At 39.0% G+C, this 20062-nt stretch overlaps 1 protein-coding gene across 1 annotated transcript in view; it reads left to right on the top strand.

Moving 5' to 3' along the window:
• The window catches only part of ptprua (protein tyrosine phosphatase receptor type Ua), a 502564-nt gene that overhangs the window by 427897 nt on the left and 54605 nt on the right, over window positions 1–20062 (top strand). Inside the window, exons 20-21 of the mRNA XM_037693627.1 lie at window positions 3034–3110; window positions 6228–6245. Coding sequence (XP_037549555.1) covers window positions 3034–3110; window positions 6228–6245 — 95 coding nt within the window. The remainder of the gene's footprint in view (window positions 1–3033; window positions 3111–6227; window positions 6246–20062) is intronic.

Raw genomic sequence — 20062 nt, 5'->3', positions numbered from 1 at the left:
TAGATTGCGATGGACCAGTAGATTGCGATGGACCAGTAGATTGCGATCGACCAGTAGATTGCGATCGACCAGTAGATTGCGATCGACGTATTGGGCACCCGTGATTTAGAGTTACCGATTAGCTCAACATGCATGTTTCTGGTCTGTGGGAGGAAACTGGAGTACACGGACAAAACCCGCCCATGTGCAAAGTGAACATGCAAACTCCATCCAGAAAGGTCTCCAGCCATGATTCGATCAGCCAACATTCAAATGAAGATGCAACAGCTCTACCGATTGAGCCACCATGCCACCAAGCTTGACTCAATATTGCAAAAAGATGGCCATTTTTCAACAGTGAAGCGTCTACAAGAAGGGACAGAGAAGACTGTACTTCTTGAGGAAGCTGAGGTCCTTCAATGTTTGCAGCAAGATGCTGCATATCTACTATAAGTCTGTTGTGGAGAGAACTATCTCTTCTGCCATCACCTCCAGAGCAAGTGACTTCAAAAAGATCAACGAGCTCATAAAGAAGGCTGGTTCAGTTCTGGGGACTCCTCTAGAACCTTTGGAGATGATTGTACAAAGAAGGATTCTTCATAAAATGAAGAACATTAAACTTTGTAGACAACCCTCAGCATCCTCTTCATCAGACTGTCATACAACAACAAAGTGTCTTCAGTCAGAGGCTTCTTCAGATCTGCTGTAGGACAGACCGCTACAAGAGATCCTTCCTGCCCACAGCCATCAGCATCTAGAACAACTCTTTAATGAAACCAGGATGATGAGTTACAAAATTTAATTTCCCATGTTGTAGGTTTGTTTTTACAAAACCTTGTGAGATTTAATTTAATGAGATTTAATTTACAAAAGGATCTAAAATTATTTTTTTTACTGAATGCTGTTTATTCCTAACTGGACATCATTTACTTCACGCAGACTCTCTCACTGGTACATTTTCATCTTTAAATCACTTCTTGGTCTGCTGCCTTCATACATCTCCTCCTTCATGTCTCTGCATGAGTGCAGCTACAGCGTGCGCTCTCAGGACACCATTACCTGCAGTGTTCCCTCAGTGAGGACTGAACTTGGCAAAAGGGCCTTCTCCTACTCCGCTCCTGTTTCCTGGAATATCTTGTAAAAAGACCTGAAGCTCTCGACCTTGACCTCTCTAAGTGTCTTGAAACATCTGTTAAGTTCCTGGCAAGAACCAATGAAGACATGCTCCTGTTTTTAGTTTTCTACACCACCTTACAACCTAACTGTTTTTCGCTACTTTTCCTTTTGATTGTCCTTTTGGTTGCCATTTTATTTTAACTTGTTAAAAAAAATTGTACGCATCCTTTATGATCTATTGTTGTCTTTGTTGTCCATTGTTGTCATCACTCTTTGTTAAATTCAGGTGTCTCTTGTAAATGAGTCCCCGAGGCTCATTGGGATTAACCTGAATAAATAAAGGTTGAATGAATTCCTCTCAACATTTTATGATTTTACATCCACAGACAGACACTACTGATCCCAGCTGTAAATTCATCTGAACACAGTGTGTTCGTTGACTCAATTTAAGGGACCACAGCACAAAAGGAAAAATAAATGTTACAGTTTTTGACACTTTTTTACAAGAACAACCATTAATAATGCTGTAAGCCCAACCGCAGCTTTCCTAATGAGCTTCGATGAATTGCTGGGCAACTCAAAATGCATTCTGAAGGAGCGACAAAGTAGCCCAAGAATAAAACATCCCCTTCATGTTCAATAACAGCAGCTAATCTTTACTCTGAGCTGGAACCTAGATCCAATTAAATTGTTCACCTTCACCTTGTTCATTGCTGGCTCCAGCATTTTTCTCCACTGTGGGTCATTAAAGCAGAAGAAATACAATTACCTTTGGGGTTTATCATACCCCAGAATCAGTAGATGGTGCTGAGGAGTTAAAAACAACTCATTTAGGTTATAGAATTATAAAATTACTAATCTTTTAAAGTGTGCTATCATGTGTTAAACTGAGTTAGTGTACTGCAGATTAAAATAAACTGAAACACAGTACGGAATATATTCAATTGTTTAAAAGGATGTAACTAAATAAGACACAAAGTAACAGAATGATACATGGTTCATGATATCAACAGTACAACTTCTGATAAATTGCTAAACATTAATAAAATTATTTCCAGACGGACGGAGGGTACTTTGATTTCCCCGTCTTTGCTTTGCGACAGGACACAAACATTGTAAATCAGGCATTATCTGGCTAACCAAACACGGTCTTTGGTTGTAAAAACTGTGACTAAACAAACAGTGGTGGGTTAAAGTGTAGATATTTTATAATAACTAACATAGACCTTATTTTACACACAGGTAATGTTTTTGAGAAAAAGATGATTCACAAGCCTGAAAAACTATTTATAAAAGCAGACCCTTGTTTCAATCATTCAGTTCAACTTTATTGTCCATAACATCCAATGAAATGAATGAAAATGTGTCTTTGACATCTGGCTCACAAAAACAACACAAGTTAAAAATGTCATTTAAAAACTTTAAAAAGCTTTGCTAACTCAATTAAAAACATTCAATCAAAACCATTCTAAAATATGTGATACATTAAAATATGGAAGCATCCCAGCAGACAATGGTTTGTTATGTGAGGCTGCGTTTAAATAGGACCTTGTTAAGGACACTCGCCGCAAAGGGTACAAATGACTTTTTGTACCCATTTTCGTTGCTAAAGGAACCAGCAGTCTTCTGCCAGATTGTACCAGCCTGAATAATGGTTTCAGTGGATGAGTTGGGGCATTGTAAACCTGTATTGTCGTTTTTTCCAGAACTGTAGGTCTGTATGTTTCATTTGTTGATGAATGATTTGTTTAACCATTGGCCTAGATTGAACACAATCTATCCTTTTCTCCATATATGACAAAAGTCACTTAACAAGTACGATTGATAACCTCTAGACAGACTATCATTAAAAAAAAAAAAAACAGACTGGCCTTTAATGTTGCTGCAATTACTCTGCCATAAATGTACTTTTTGTATTAATCATTTATTTCATTCCAGATGATCGCCATCGTGTCAAGCTCCACTCTCTGCTCGCAGACCCCAGTTCTGAATACGTCAATGCGAACTACATAGACGTAAGTAAACTTTGATTCCTGATTTTTCTCTTGCTTCCACTCCATTTTTCATATTTTTTTTCTGCCTGTTTTAGTATTGTACAAGTTGACCCATTGCTTTAGCACTCACCAGACACCTCCACATGTTAGTCATAACTGTGCCTTCACGACCAAGCCCATAATAGAGTTGTTTATCCATTTGTGCCAGTACATGTGGGTTTTCAGGGCAGATTGTACCACAGCAAGTCCAAAGATCCTACAAGAGCCCATAAGCTCAATCAGTGGACCTTCTGACTCATCCTAAAGCTTTGCAAAGCAACACCAGGCCAAAAGCAGCTCTGCTGAGCCTTTCATCTGCTTTCACATATCGTGATCTCACCTACAGCTCAGCTCGAGTGTGTCTCAGGCAGTCTCTCTGGTGCCAGCAGCAGTTTGCACCCCCATAAGATCTTATTGCTAAACCTTTATATTTGATGGACCGACTCTGGCTGTGAGCTTATAATGGAAACCTGAAAGGAACTCCACATTGTTTTTGGCTGAATCTACTGTAGCGGGGTGCAGAGCTTGTTATTGTCACTGAATGTAAAAAAAAAAAAAATGTAGGCAGATAAGGCAAGCTCTGTGTTTTGTGTGGCCACTTTATCCCCTTTAGTGCTCTGCAAGTGCTCCATTAGAGCATATGCTCTAAGGACCTCTGTGTCATTAACTGTGCCAGCTACAGCGCCGCCCGCATGTCATGCCAAGACCCTCGGCTCACATCACCACGGCGAAACTCTGCCAAATTAGCCTCAGAAAGCTGGAATAAATCAAACTTTGCTATTTTAAAGGTTAAACTTAAACCTCCCCTCTCATTCACATGCAGGTTTATGCAGGGGGATCATAAAGGTGGCTTTTTAGAGACAAACTTTAAGGGGTCGTCTTGTCTAAAGTTCTTCGATATAACAGACGGGATTTCAGTCATGCACATTTTTCACCTTTGCTGTTTTAGGTTGGCTTCACACTGTGATCTTTGACCATCTTAAAATCTTTCGCTGTGAAAAGAATTGTAAGAAAATTCTTCGTCGTGGGCTTGAACCAGTGGTCAGTGGTCATTCAATATGGCAAGCTTTCTGACTGCTGATTCCGCGCTCTCACAACCAAAGATGACCTACAACAAATATCAAGCAGTGTCTGAATTTTTCTGGTAAAGTTGTGAGGTATCACTGCTCCTGTGATCGGCCTGAGTTTCACAGGCATTAAGGAGTTCGTGTCTCTTTTGCCTCAACCTCCTCCTTTTCTATTAATTGTCCAAATATAAGAAAATGAGTGTCAATGATTAAGTTGATTTTCTTTTATTGTTGGACTGAAATCTGTCAGACTTGCTGACATGCTCATTTCTACTGTGGAAAGAAGTCAGCCCCTAACATCCAGTTAATCTGACATTGTACATTGTGACACAGGTTACTATCAAGATTTGAGAATCTCAAAGTCGCACAGTGTGACATGTACCACTTGTTAAAGACAGCGGAGAACTGCATCATGAAGCCAGGCTTAAAGCACTACTGTCAGCTTGTCTTGTTGCTCTGAGATGCAGGTAACACAGATGGTGTAACATAAAATGGGAATTGCACATGGCTGTCATAGCAGAGCAGACCAATTAGGAAGCTTTATTGTCCCCCAATGTGGAGCGAAGGTGGGGAATTGAGAAAGGCTGGATAATCTGAACTGATGTTTGGTGCATAAGCACAAACAGTCACAACCTTCCCTGCTACAGCACAAAGCCACAAAAAGGCAACCCTCTCATTCACCAGGGAGAACTCCAACATCGAGTTGTTCAGCCAGGGGCTTTTGAGGAACCCCATACCCACCCAATGCATATCTCTAGCAACTCCAGACTAAGAGTCCAACATCTTTCCAGGAGTTGGGTTCCAGAGACCAAGCTGTGCGTAGAGGCAAGCGCATCGATATCTAATTGGTACTGCTCAGCCTCACACACAATCTCCAGCTCATAACTCACCAGTGAGGTGACATTCCACACCTCTAATGCTAATCTATGCCACCAGGAATCAACGTGGCTAGGGACCCTCCCTCACCTGTCATCTGACAACCACAGCACCTGACCTTGACGATCCGCCTTGCAAGTGGTGGGTCCACGTTGAGGTGGCTTCTTGTTGTTCTGTCAGCTTTGTCCTGAGCCCCAGGAGACAAAGCTTGACCACCAGGATCCACATTGTGAATGTCCCATATTTTCATTAGGTTCTGAAATTCTTTTGTGGCAGAATTACAAGCCCACCACAGTTACTACAGCAGTTCTTTTTCAGCATATTCTTGTAAATGTACATTAGTCTGGAAACGCTGCTATATTTAGAAGAATATTTTTAGAAATAAATAAAAATATTTTTACAAAGTATTAGCTTAGTGATAATTGTTGCATTTGTATACAAAAGTCCCTAAAAAAGCATGTAAAAACATTTTAAAATCTAAACAAATTAACTTAGTTCCCCGACTTTATAATTTGTGGGCAGGGAAAGGCATTCTATTTTTTTTGTTTGATTGGTTTTTTTGGACAATATTCACCTTCAGTATTTTTAAAAATCTTATTCCTAAAAGTTAGTTAAGGTACTTTGTGACTGAATTTTTCTTATCCAATACTGTTTTATTTTCAGACTAATTTTAGTAAAATATTTTGAACTGGACAGGGGTGTTGTAAAAGTCTATGAATATGCTGATAGTCTTTGACTGTATGAACTGACGTCTTAGAGTCTTGTCATTTTTCATCTAAAGCTTGATGAGAGGTTTTCTGTTCATCCTTAAATTGCCTTCAAAGCTCCTGCTGTGGTTATTTCTTTATCTTCTTTTTAACATTCAAAGTGTACGTGCAACAGGCTAAGAACAATTACCTTATGTCTGTTGTATAGATAAAATAACATGTTGGTTTTATGAACCAAATGCGATCCTTATTTTAGAACTGTGAATATTTGAGTCTTATGAACTAAAGTCTTTTCACAGGTTCCCCCCAAAATACATGTGTAATAATTTCATTACCTTGTTTCCCCAATCTTTAATCACAATAATTGCCTCTTTTGTCTTCTCTCCTCCTTTCCTTCTTTCTTTTTCCGTTTTCTACCCCTCTGGTTTTTTTTTTTTGGCAACTCTTAGATTCGGATAAACAGGGAAGTAAGTATCTTGCTTCTCTTCTCTTTGCATATCTTCCTCATCTTCATGCTACCCCTCTCTCTGCACCTCTCAGCACTCCATGGCTTCATTCCAACAGTATATACCCTTGCCCTTGTCTCCTTTGAGTTTCTTTGCCTGTTCACTTGTAATTCACATTTTTATTTTTGTAAATATGGCTGCAGCAGTTTTTTTGTCCTGTCGCCCACTCTCGGTGAAAGACGGAAGAGCGAAAACAAAAAAGTGAGCTTTAAAAACTAGAAAAAGGGAGGTCATGTCAATGTTCTTGTTCACATGTACAATTGGGAAGAGGTACAAATATATTCAGTGATAATGAACTGAGAACAAAACCAAGCACATACAGTACAAATATGAGTTTTCCAAGATTATAGCCAATATTTATCGCAAATATTATGGAAAAGTAGGTGCCATATATAACCAGATAGTAGCACAAAGTTTGAAAAAGGTGGACTTGAAGTGCATAATGCAACTCATCCTCAGTCCCAGGGTGTTAAAATCAAATTTTATGTAAGAAAAAGCTTTGACCTGTTCAAACAGAGGTGTCCTTTAGTATACCTTTTGAATATATATATATATATATATATATGTATATATATTTTTTTTTTACTATTTTTTCTTTTCTTTTCTTATACTTACTGTTTTCTTTGGGTTTCATCTTCAGTGGTTATTTTTATAAATCAATTTGGGGGGGAAAGGGCATACATTTAAATTACTTACCCTCACCTGCTATTCAAGAAAACACTCATTCCTTCTGCGTATGGAACTGTTAGTAAAGGCTCTTTAAATATTGATAATGGTCTCTATAAATGGTCCCTGGGCAAGACACTGAACCCCTCATTGCCTCTGTGTGTCTCATCAGTGTATGAATGTGATCTAAAAGCACTGATAGAATGATTTGTTCAATTAACTTTGTAGAGATCTAGTAGAGTGCTGTATGAATGGGTAAATGAGGCACAGATTGTAGTGTAAAGCGCTTTGAGTGTCATGAAATAAGATAGAAAGGTGCTATATATTTACCATTCCATTTACATACATAAAAAAGCCAATTAGTAAAGTTCTCTATCTAAGGAAGCCAGCAGACACAGTGAATCTTCACTTCATCACAGTCTCCCGTCCTGAGCAAGCACAGTGGCAACAGTGGAAAGGAAAAACTCCCTCCTAATAGGAAGAAACCTCCAGCAGAACCAGACTCGGGACAAGCGGCCATCTGCTTTAACCGGCTGGTTGAGAGGACAGGAAGTAGAAACAAACAAAAGCAGAATGACAGGTTCAGGTGTACCCGCTATTGGAAGAAAGACAACAAACACATTAAGGATAGAAAATATTACAAATACAAAACAGGTAGAGTAGAGCAAGTAAAGACAGCTACAGAGTGAAGAAATGTGGTAATTTTGTCCTCCAGCCATCTAAGCCTATAGCAACATAACTAAGGGACAGCTCAGGAAACCCAAGCCAACCCTAACTATAGGATTTATCAAAAAGGAAATGCCTAAGTCTAATCTTAAAAGTGGACAATGTGTTAGTCTCATGGACAGAAACTGAAAGTTGGTTCTACAAGTGAGGAGCCTGATAACTGAATGATCTTCCTCCCATTCTGCTTTTGGAAACTCTAGGAACCACAAGTAAACCTGCAGTCTGAGAGCCAAGTGCTCTCTTGGGAAAATATGGAACAATAAAATCTGTAATATAAGCTGGAGCCAGGTTGTTGAGAGCTTTTGATGTTAGAAGTAAGATTTTGAATTCAATTCTGAATTTGACAGGGAGCCAGTGGAGAGAAACTAAAATTGGAGAGACATGATTTCTCCTGCTAACTATCATTAAAACTCTGGCAGCAGCATTTTGGATCAGCTGAAGACTTTTAGGTAGTTGAACACACAGATAATAAACCATTGCAATAGTCCAGTCTAGACATGATAAATGCATGAACCAGTTTTTCTGCATCATTTTTAGATGTTTGTAATTTTAGTGATATTACGCAGATGGAAGAAGGTGGTTCTAGTAACATTTTAATGTGGGTGTTGAAGGATATATCCTGATCAAAAAAAAACTACAGAGGTTTTTAACATTAGAACTGGAGGCCAAATTAATATCATCCAGAAAAAATGAAACATTGCAAAACGTATTCCTAAGGTGCTCGGGTCCAAAAACCAAAACCTCAGTCTTGTCTGTGTTCAAAAGGAGAAAATTAAGGGTCATCCAGATTTTGATGTTTTTAAGACATGCTTGTAGTCTAAGTAGCTGATTGGATGCATTGGGTTTCATGGACAATGATAATAATTATATACATCATAATTATATATGTATCATCAGCATAACAATGAAAATGTATCTCATGCTGTTTAATAACTTTACCTAATGGAAGCATATATAAAGTAAAGAGTATTGGCCCAAGCACTGAGCACTGAGGAACTCCATGACTAACTGTGGTGTGTGAAGAAGATTTATTTACATTTACAAACTGGAATCTCTCAGATAAACATGACTTAAACAATTTACAATTTTAGAGCGGTTTCTGTAATCCCAATATCATCTTCAAGCCTCTGTAGTAAAATATTGTGATCAACAGTATCAAATGCAGCACTGAGGTCTAACAGGACCAATGTAGACACAAGTCCATTGTCAGAGGCCATGAGAATATAATTAGTTACTTTCACCAGAGCTGTTTTCATGCTATGATGAGCTCTAAACCCTGACTGAAACTCCACAGATTATTTCTTTGCAGATGTTCATGCAACGGATTAATGCTAGATTAGATAAAGGTCTATAACTGGTCAGACTTCCTTAAACAAGATCATGTTCCTTAAGTAAACCTTAATGGTTATGTACTACAGCATCCTTAAAATGCTGTGGTATGTAACCATTCATTAATGACAAATTAAGCAGACACAACATGTGAATATTAATCACGGGAAATACTACTTTAAGCAGTCTGGTGGGATGGGATCTAGCAGACATGTGTATGGTTTGGATGAGGTTATTAGGTTTGACAATTCATAGAGCTCAACAGGACAAAAACTGTCCAAACATAAATCAGGTTCTAGTAACATTTCTAAAGCTGCCTCATCTCACAGGGAATCAGAGGCAATAGTATGAAGGATGGTTTGAATTTTCTCTCAAATTGAAAATTATTTATTCATAAAGAATCTCATGAAGTCATCACTGCTGATAGCTGTAGGGATACATGGTTCAACAGAGATAGGACTTTTCATTAGTATAGTTATAGTACTGAACATAAACCTGGGATTATTTTTATTCTCATTTATTAAAGATGAACAAGCAGCGAGCTTTCTTTTTTGTTAGCATGTTCTCTCCAAGTTAAATAAAATTCTTCCATCTTAGTGGAACACCATTTCCTTTCCAGCTTTCTAGATGCTTGTTTTAAAGTATGTAACTCAGAATTAAACCAAGGAGCCAGTCTCCTCTGATTGATTACTTTCTTTTTCAACGGAGCGATTTTATTGTCAAGTTTGCATTGAAGTTGTTAAATGATCAACAAGATCTCTGCTCTCTGGTGCACTACTCCTCAAGAAAGAGGAAAATAACAATGGAGATTCTTTAAATTTGGTTACTGCATTCTCTTATTAACAACTATAATGAAAGTACTCTTAGTGGCTGTGTAGTCATTTAACGTAAACTCAAGGGTTATTTAAAAAATGGTCAGACAGAACAGGATTAGTCTAGCTGTTCCTGTAATCCCAATATCATATCCAAGCTTCTGTAGTAAAATATTGTGATCAACTGTATCAAATGCAGCACCGAGGTCTAACAGGACCAGTGTAGATTATTATGTATTATTAAGGACTTAATCTCTCTGTCATATGTCAGAACCAGATCAAGAGTGTGATGATGAGAATGAGTAGATGTGTGGACATTTTGGATAAAACCAATAGAGAGGATCTGGATGTTTTTTGTTTATGTACCGGTGCTTCCTCAGTGTTCTTCCCCCACGTAATTTCCTCCAGCTCGTGCCTCTGTCCCTTTCCTCGTCCTTCCCCAGGTGTTTGTGCTTATCCCCTTGTTAGTGTCCCTATAAGTTATGCATTTCGTTGTTGTTCCTCCATGTCTCCCTCATACCAACTTCCAAGTAAGTTTTGCTGCCACATCATACTTTTTGGAATATTTGGCATGAGGTTATTACTAACTCCTCTATGTCAATAATTGATAACAACATTGATTTTGGTGCATTGTTGTTTTTAGAGTAATGACAATCTTGTACATTTTACCTTAAGCCCCAAAACGGTCCAGTTCATAAAAATCTGATAAAAAATGTCATGTATAAATACATATATATTTTTTATTCCACTTCATCAAATCTTTAAGCAACTTCAGACCTAACAGTAGATATTAATTTCTTTATTGCTTTTGTTTTCTTTATCTTTTTTTTAATACAATTTTCTCTTAGAAACACTTTTTTTTGTAATTCACATAAACACAAAATATGCGATATTTTCAAATATGAGGTGCACAATGAAATATGTGGCAAGGCCCCTCTGTGACTGGCAGGAATTCCTCCCTGATCCCTCGTAGCCCTCAGAGAAATCTTTACTGCTAGGAACATGGTCCTGCTTCCTTCCTCCAGCTCACTCTAGAGGACTGCAAAATTGCAGCTGGCGCTTTCTCTACTGACAGGTTTTTCCTTGTGGATGTCTGTTGGAGAAAAGACCAGCCAGACAAGGCTGCTAACTACTCTTGTAGACTTCAAAACATGCACCTGCATAAACATGTTACACTATATACCCAATTAGAGTGAAGAGGCTCTCTCTTGAGAAGAAAATAACGATAAACACCCCCCCCCCCCCCCCCCCCACACACACATTCTCAACATCACGCACACCACACTTTTAAATTAATCCCAACCCACCAAGACCATTTTTGAACATTTTTCACCATTTTTGAATTCTTTTTTTTTTTTTTTTTACCTCCGTGCATTTTGCAAGAAAGGAGAACCACACCTCCAATGAAAGTCTATGTGAAGATGGTTTGCTACTACCACTGAGGAGCAAGGGAGCATCATACCTCTAAAACGTGTTTCCCATTTATTTTGAAGGTTGAGGATTAAATTTATTAGGTATTTATGAAAAAAGTATTATACTATGTCAGGATTACAGTATATAAAATATATATGGTTATAATGTGAGTGAGTGGGACCAAATCGAGCTTTAGGATAGTGTATAGATGTTGCAGATCTCCTGTTCTATACACCGTGCAATAAAGGTGGCCATGAATTAAAAAAAATAATATTAAAAAACAAATTCTGGCCAAGTTTCATGGAATTAGTCTTTAAACTGATTGAAATATTGAAAATCAAAAAGTAGCAAATAAACAGAATGTACATGTTTGGTCCCTTAATGTGCTCTTAGGTAAAATAAAAAATAAAAAGTATTATGACAACAGAAACGGTCCTAATGTCCACAATAGTACTTTTATGGATTTATTACTACTGTTTATTTAGTTTTTTTTCTAACAATTATGGTGAAAGTACAAAATAAACAGTATTTTTTTTATTTGTAAGGTGATATTTGGCGATTATCTAGGAACTCCTATCTGATGATGGTTAACACTCATTGTGGTCACAACTCTAACTTTGGGAACCATTGGGCTAATATGCAGTTTGGCAAGCTTTGCACACACTAAAACTAGAGATGCACCGATCCACATTTTTTAACTTCCGATTGCGATACCTACATCTGGACATTGGTTGATACCGATACTATTACGATATCATAATCATAATTGATTTTATGAGGCTGTAATAATCTCCTCTCATACAGTTTGTATAAATATATGCATCCATGTCCAAAAAAGCAATTTGAGGTAAGTTTTATTAATGTTAAATAAGTTTCAAAGTTAGAATTAAATTCTACTAACACAAAACATGTTTTTTTTTTTTTTTTTATTCCTATCTTTAAAGAGGATATTAAAGTGATTAAATGGCGTCAAACATCTGCTAAGTTCATGGCATAAACCAACACAGACATGTTCCTATTTTTAGTATTTTACATCACTTTATAATGTAGCTGTTTTTGTTTCTTTATATATATATATAATTTTTTTTTATTTTTCAGTTCATATGCTTTTTTTATGATTGTCTGTTCAATTCAGTTTATTTATATAGTGCCAAATCACAACAGAAGTCATTTCAGGGCACTGTACAGGAACATTAAAATAAGTTAACAGAAACATTCATATATAAAAATAATAATTTAAGACTATTTATCTGAGCAGACTGCTTTGAATTTAACTCCATCACAGAAATCTCATCTTGAGCTGATAAATATCTCCTGGAGGGTAAATGTAAACTATATCTTGGCTGCAAGTATTCAATCAAGCTGTGAAGCAGACAGTCTGATTTCAGTCAGCTGTGCTCAGTCTGCTCCTCCGAGACGGGCAGACTGAGCACAGCTGACTGAAATCACACTGTCTGCTCCGGACTGAACGAGACGAACACACTGCTGAAGCCATGGAGCTTGAACGTCCAACGTAAAACTAACTTTACCGCGGTGCCTGGCTAAACAATCCTCATGCTCTTTCATGTGGTGCTTTTTCAAATGTTTATTAAGTTTGATGTATTGTAGGTCGCGACCAAGCTTCCCCCTCTCGGTACAGCGGCTCTGCAGACATTGCACGTTGCTGTCTTGTGGGGTTTAGTGTAAAATACACAGCGGACATGTTACGATGAAAAGTTGGTTAGCCGTTAGCAACAGTGCTGCTCAGCCCTCAAAAGAGTATTTACTCACATTGTAGCTGGCTGCAAACTATGAAATGGATTTCCTGAATGTGAGCCAGGTCTTATTACTCTGGGTTCATGAGGCACGCCTCTGTTCAGGAAAGCCATTCCATAGTTTGAAGCCAACCTGCAGCACAGGTCAGACACAGACATGCATTACGGATCGGAAAGATCGGCAGGTTGGATCGGAAAAATCCGATACGTAAATTATGCTGGTATCAGAGGCCGATACCGATACTGGATCGGATCGGCCCCATTCCTAACTAAAACAATAAATTGTGATTTTAAAAATCAGCTGCATGAAACAGCCTCATGGAAAACATTTAATTCAGTAAGACTAGAACTGTCCATCCATCCATCTTTACCCGCTTCTTCCTTTTTGGGTTGCAGGGGTCACTGGTGCCCATGTCTAGTTGTCACTGTGCGAGAGGCGGGGGACACCCTGGACAGGTCTCCAGTCCCTCACAGGGACACATGGAGACAAACGAGACAAACAACCATTCACTCTCTCACACCTAGGGACAATTTAAAGTTACCAATCAGTCTAACATGCATATTTTTGGTCTGTGGGAGGAATCCGGAGTACCTGGAGAAAACCCGCACAGGCATGGAAAGAATATAAAAACCACCCAGACAGGTCCCGGGCCGGGATTTGAACCAGGCAACCTTCTCACTGAGAGGCAACAGCTCTACCAACAGAGCCACTGTTTTGTTATTATGACATCCCATTCAACGCTAATGTCGAAGAGCTCTGGTGTAGAAGCATACTTGGAGAGGTCTGGACACTTTGTAACAGGTGCTTATGCTAACTGTTCAAAGTTGACTGAATAAATGTTGACTGATCTCAGTCAAAAGAATAATGATCTCCCTCCCTCAAATAAAGACACAAAAATCTCAGTTAACTTTTCTTTTCAGTTTGAATAATGATAATATGGCAAATATGTGAAATATGAATGAATAATCAATAGTATTATTTCAGAGGGTGAATGATGTCTTAACTTTGAGTAGAGGTAGTCATCTAAAATTGAGGACTACAGTTTAGAATTTAGGTAAACTTTATCTCAGATTTGTGAACTAAATTATGTTTAAGAAACCTCGAGTTGTCACTGAGTTGTTCTTCTCATTATAAGAAAGATGTTTGTCCTACTAGGAAAGTTGTCCGCATTACCACAATGACGAAAGCCGGAGGTTCATGCCAACACAAGAAGGGATGTCTTTCCTTCAGGACCATGTCTCATCCAGCAGGACTGTGCCTCACCACTCATGGGATGGTTGAGGGTTCCGTGGACTTTTCTCCATTTCTCAGCTGACTGGCTCCGTCCAAGATGGAACTGGATTGGACCCAACTCTCCAGAAACTCACGTACCACTTCTGCCAACTTCGGACAACTTCTTCCAAATCCCTTCACGTGTCAGAATTACCTGACACACGAAGAAACCATGCCTCTCTTCTTAAGATGGTCTTGCCCCCAAAGAGACCATCTTATCACAAGCAGAACTGGTTTGCTCCACTTTGGAGTAAGCTGTTGGAGGAAGAATCATTTTTGTTGTACATTTCCTTGACTGATGAAGCCTTCCGGACCGAAGGCGAAATGTTTCAGCAAAAATAAAAAGAAACTGTCCAGATGACCTGACTGAAAAATGTTGGATTGTATACCTGGATTATTGAGCATGGCCTTTGTTGTATTTATAACTCTTCCTCTCATAGTTTTAGAAGGAAACAATGGCTTTGCTTATAGGACAACACCTTGTTTTTTAGATAACCAACATTCTCTTCACAGAAGCAAGTTTGGTTCTTGACACACACATTGAAAACAGATGGTCTGTTTGAAGCTCTGTTTCCAGTGGGTCAACTTTCTCGTTGTCATGGCAATCAAAGTGTCTGGGTGGTGCAGCAAAGTTCGATTCTTTGTTATAGATTTCTCTTCGGAGACACAAATCTGTCTTCTCAGGAAGGAGTGTTAGTGAGAAAAGGGGTTTTAATTACCATACCGCCTTGAGGCCTGTATCAGGAAGGAGTCACACAGAGACGTGGTGTAAGAAACGGTCTCTTGTCTCTGAGAACAGAAGACCGGTATTGACAAGAACTGGTTTTGGATCAGCACATCAACACCCAACAACAGGAATGGTTTAAAATGTTTATTAAGAGATAAACAGCTTCTGGTGTAGTACAGGGTCCGGGCCAGGGTCAGATCTGTCAAGACAGATGTGTTAGTGGACTTGGTGTGGATGGGGAGGTGAAGACGGGTACAATGATAATCACTAACCTTCTATCTTGATGGAGTAACAGGTACTGTTGTCACGCTGGTGCTGATGACGTCACTTATGCAGAGTAACAGCAGCAGAGCAGAAGAGATCATGTAGGTCCAAAAGGGGAGATCCGGTTCTGAGGTCCAAGAGGAGAAGCAGGGGTTCATACACAGTGTGGCAGAGAGCAGAACAGAGCCAAAAACGTGATCCAGAATCGTGGTCAAGAGACGTCACAGTCGTTTGCCATAAAGCAGAAAGCAGATCAATCCAAGAGAGGCAGGAAAGGCGAGGAGTCAAAAACAGGCAATGGTTCAGAAACACGACAGGAGACAAGACTGGATACACCATAGATATAAACACTAGAAACAGCATTGACCGCTATCGCCTAATGGCACTGACGAGCTGTAGGTCCGCCACCTTGAAACGGTCGAACGCTCCACTCAGTGTAACCTGTTTGTCAGGAGCAATGAAGTGTCAGCGCATTTAATCAGTCAGAGCTGAATACTAAACTCATTCTCACGATTTTTCCCTCTGTAAATCTTAGACGTACAGCCATTAAAGCTGAACACATGGTTCAGTGTATTTAAATATTTTTGGTGAGGTTAACATTAACACTTATAAAATATTCTTGTGACAATTTTAGCAAAACTCAGTCACTGATACATTTTTATTCATATATACATACATACATACACCTCTATCATTTTTACTGTAGTTTATCATTGCCATTGTTTACTGCTCTGTCTGGAGCAGGTCTCTGTTAAATGAGTCCTTGTGGCTCAATGAAGCCAACCTGTATAAATAAAAGGTTGAATAAATCATTATGTATATATTTATATTCATTCAACCTTTATTGATACAGGTTAGTTCCATTGAGCCAATAGGACTCATTTACAAAAGAGACCTGGATTTTAACAAAGAGTGATGACAACAGTGGATAACAAACTATTTTTAATTGTAAAACAAACAAACAATAAAAATTTGTATGAATCGTTTGAGAATGTTTATTGTTGTTGTTGTTATCGGTGTCTTATTATCTTGTGCTGCTGCTGCTCTGGTCCAGTGTCTTCATGGACGATGTGTGTGAGGGTGGACATGTTTGGAGGTTGCTGTGTTGAAGCTCCATGGATCAGCCTCTCTGCAGCTCTCAGCTCCTTCACTGAGCCTTGAGGGAATCACTGAGCTGCTCTTGTTCTTCACAGTTAGAAGGTGGGAGCTCTCATCAAATGATGATCTCCAGCATCATCTTGTTCATGCCAGGCTTTTCCTCCACTGACCACAGACACCTGGAAACATCAGGGGGACCAGCAGCTGTTTAACACATCTGGAAGGAAACCAGTGAGATTTTAATATGACCATGACCATTATGATATGATGTTATGTGGGGGAGTGGTGGTGCAGAGGTAAGAAGATGGGCCTGTGATGGGAAAGTCACAGGTTCAACTCCCGGTACCGTCAACATCAAAATGAGGTGGAAAAGGTGAAACACCCACACCTGCCTCCACCCTCATTGGCCCCACCCTGGTCCCCTGAGCAAGGCTCTTAACCCCCACCATCTGCTCCTAAACAGGTCTCTCTAGAAAATGAGTTCTGGTGACTCAATGAGACTTCCTGTATAAATAAAGGTAAATGAAAAAATACAAGTTTAAAATAGAAATACTCACATCATTAGGCCGAGGTTGTGTGTGTGACGTGCACGTTCCTGAGAGGCCACAGACAGAGCAGCTCCAGCTTTTGTTGAGTTCCTGTAGTCCTGCAGTTTTCAAGCTGAAATGAAAAAGCATCATGAATATGAACTTTACAGTCTATAGTTACCTGTTCATATAAACACATGGAGGTGTCTCACCTTGTGACTCACAATAAAATATGTAACTTTATGAACTCTAATGAACTTATAATGATGCTCCTACTCTTTGAAGGTGAACCAATGGTACCACACCATCTCTCAGTCGGACAGTCTAACCAGTTTGATCAAAATCCTCCAGTTTAAAATCCTCACTGCTCAGATGAATCCTCCTCAAAGATACTTCCTCCTCTTCCTCACATCTTGTTCTTTGGGAAACCTTCAAAATGAAAACAGGAGATTTGTGTCTACACAAAAACATTGTACAGAGGAGGTCAAGCTTATTTTCCATTTCCTATATTCTCCCTAGTTTTATTTTTTTTATTTCCTAGAACTTAAACAAAACTCCAATTATGATACATTTCTGTTGATAATGAACCAAAGCTACTGAAATAGTGAGTGTGCTTGTTAGAAAAATATTCCTGTCATCAGATCTCAGTCAGCTTCATTGCAGCTGAACACCGTGTTACACTGAACATCACATCAGCTGGTGGACATAAATACAGTACAGTAATATTATATTCACAAAATACAAACAATACTATGTTCATCTTACTTGTGAAAAGTTATCCCCCGAGACCTGACGTCAACAGTCCGTCGATTAGAACAGAAATAAGCTGCGAAGTGCTGAGACATCTTCTGCTTTAACCAAATAAGGACGACCGTTCCAAGGTGGCGGCCGAAATTCCTGCGCCGCAGCAGCCAATGAGGGGATCTAGTGTTTATATCTATGGGGTATACTGGATTTCTACTACTTTACAGGTTCGAGAATCTGGCACTGAATGAAGGTGAACAGGGAGCTTATGTAGGGAGGTGAACAGGTGACCTAAATGAGGGCTGATTGCAGACTGAGCAGAGGAGACATGGTGCAGGGAGACAAGAGCTGAGGAAGGGTGACAGGCATTACTGGGCTGAATAATGAAAACTAAACAAGACTGTGGACAGAAGGGGCAAAAACGTGACAGGTATTTGTCCTGACTCAGATTAGTACGGGGGGGTAGAAGAGACACTGTCTCTGAGGACAGTTTGTCTTTTGAGGGACGTTGGTTGGACGCTGCTCTAGGTAATTGTCATCTGGTTACATCACTTTAAATCTTGTTCCTGTAAATTCCGTAACTCGCTGATGGGTAGAGCTTCTCTACTTTTTATCCGTCAAGTACCACATCTGACTGTGGTGTCATTTTTTTTACAGTCACTAACAATCTAAGCATAAATGCCAACCCACACATGCCCGGGATTTCAACTGGTGACCTTCTCGCTAAGAGGCAGCGGCTCTACTAACTGCACCATCGTGCTGCCCAAGATTAGAACTGATTTTTTTAAATTTGCTCATAATTTTAAATGTCCAACTAGTCTCCAACAGGCAGCCTTATTGGATTTTGAGGTTGGTCAGGGCCTTTTGACAATCCAACTGGATTTAGGGGGGAAAAAAATTAGGGGATATTCCAGTTGATTTGTTCAACTTTCAAATTCCAAACAAACGTTAAAAACTGTATCATTTCACATCTTCATCTAATTTAAGTGCTCTGTAAATTCCTATTGCCAAAATCACAACCCAAATCCGTTCAAGGCAAGAATTAGTAATGTACTGCTAAAGGGTCTTCTTCTTATTGGTTTGGTCCAATCTGACTCACATGTAAAGTTTGTTTTAAATGGGTACTACGTGTGGACGTGTCTAAAGTGAGGATCTAATTTGGAGCTCACTGACACCAACGTGATGGGAGGACTCAGGTGGCCTAACACATACTGGCTGGACCATCAGAACAATCTCAGTTCACTCATCTTAGACTCACCTTTGAGTGGGCACCATATTGTTATACATTACTCTCTTTACACTCCAAATGTACTTTTATGTAATCAAATTACCAAAATAGCACATATCTTTCCTTCCTACTCTGGAGGGGCACAAGCTTTGTGGTTTTGTTTTCATAAAGACTGGTGAATACAGCGTCTACAAAGTGAATACCATTTGCATCATTAGAATTAAAAGAACTAGTTTCTAAAACTCGTCTCATACACACCTGCAGATGGGCAGCAGATGCAGTTATTCTCACAGTTGTGTACATATTTAAAATACTAACAAGGCTCTTACAAATAGATGACGGAAAATGTTTTGTAGAGATGGGATACTGAAGGAATCAGATCTTGAGCATCCATTTGCTTCATAGCATTGTTCAATAGAGCCATTCAATTTTGAACATCACGTAGAACATACATCATGATATAAGATATAATAGTCTCAAACGGAATCACACAAGCGTCCAACAAAATTTGTACATGTGCAATAAGATCCACAAGAGTACCACAAGTTTTACAAATGTGTACTACAAGATTCACAATTGCATAAACAGTTTTTCATATGTGCACATTTCAATTTGCACAAGTAGGAATATTCTGTACAAACGGTCAAATGCACATGCACAAATCACCTGCTGTGGACAAATCAGTCAACATGAGCACACAGGTCAGTTTGCCTGTGAATATGACTTGTGAGACTTTCTTGCCGCTCCAGATTTACAAAAGAGATGCTGCGTTCAAGGCTGGTAAAAAGCCGGGACGTCACAACTTTTTTGTAACAGAATTTTGCATAAACTAAAATTTTCTACACATTATTTTACATAAATGTATTTCAACAGTAAAAGTAATCAGGACCACAGTAATGATCCAGGTAACATTTAGCAAGAGGAATGGTGAGAGCAAAATGGCTTAGCTAAACTTATCTTAAGAAGCTAAAACTGAGTTTGTACAATTAAAACATGCAGAATAAAGGCTAACGGATAATAATAATAATAATAATAACAGCAATAATAATATTAATAATGTGTATGTATTGTCATCATTGTATGTTCCCATAAGGCAGCACGGTGGCGCAACTGGTAGAGCTGCTGCCTCTCAGTGAGAAGTTCCCTGGTTCAAACCCGGTCCAGGGGCCTTTCTGGGTGGAGTTTGCATGTTCTCTCCGTGCATGCGTGGGTTTTCT

The sequence above is a fragment of the Nematolebias whitei genome, chromosome 19 (assembly GCF_014905685.2).
Source record: "Nematolebias whitei isolate Nwh7 chromosome 19, NemWhi1, whole genome shotgun sequence".
Taxonomy (NCBI): Eukaryota; Metazoa; Chordata; class Actinopteri; order Cyprinodontiformes; family Rivulidae; genus Nematolebias; species Nematolebias whitei.
The sequence above is the reverse complement of the archived record's forward strand: the minus strand, read 5'-3'. Positions and strand labels throughout refer to the sequence as shown.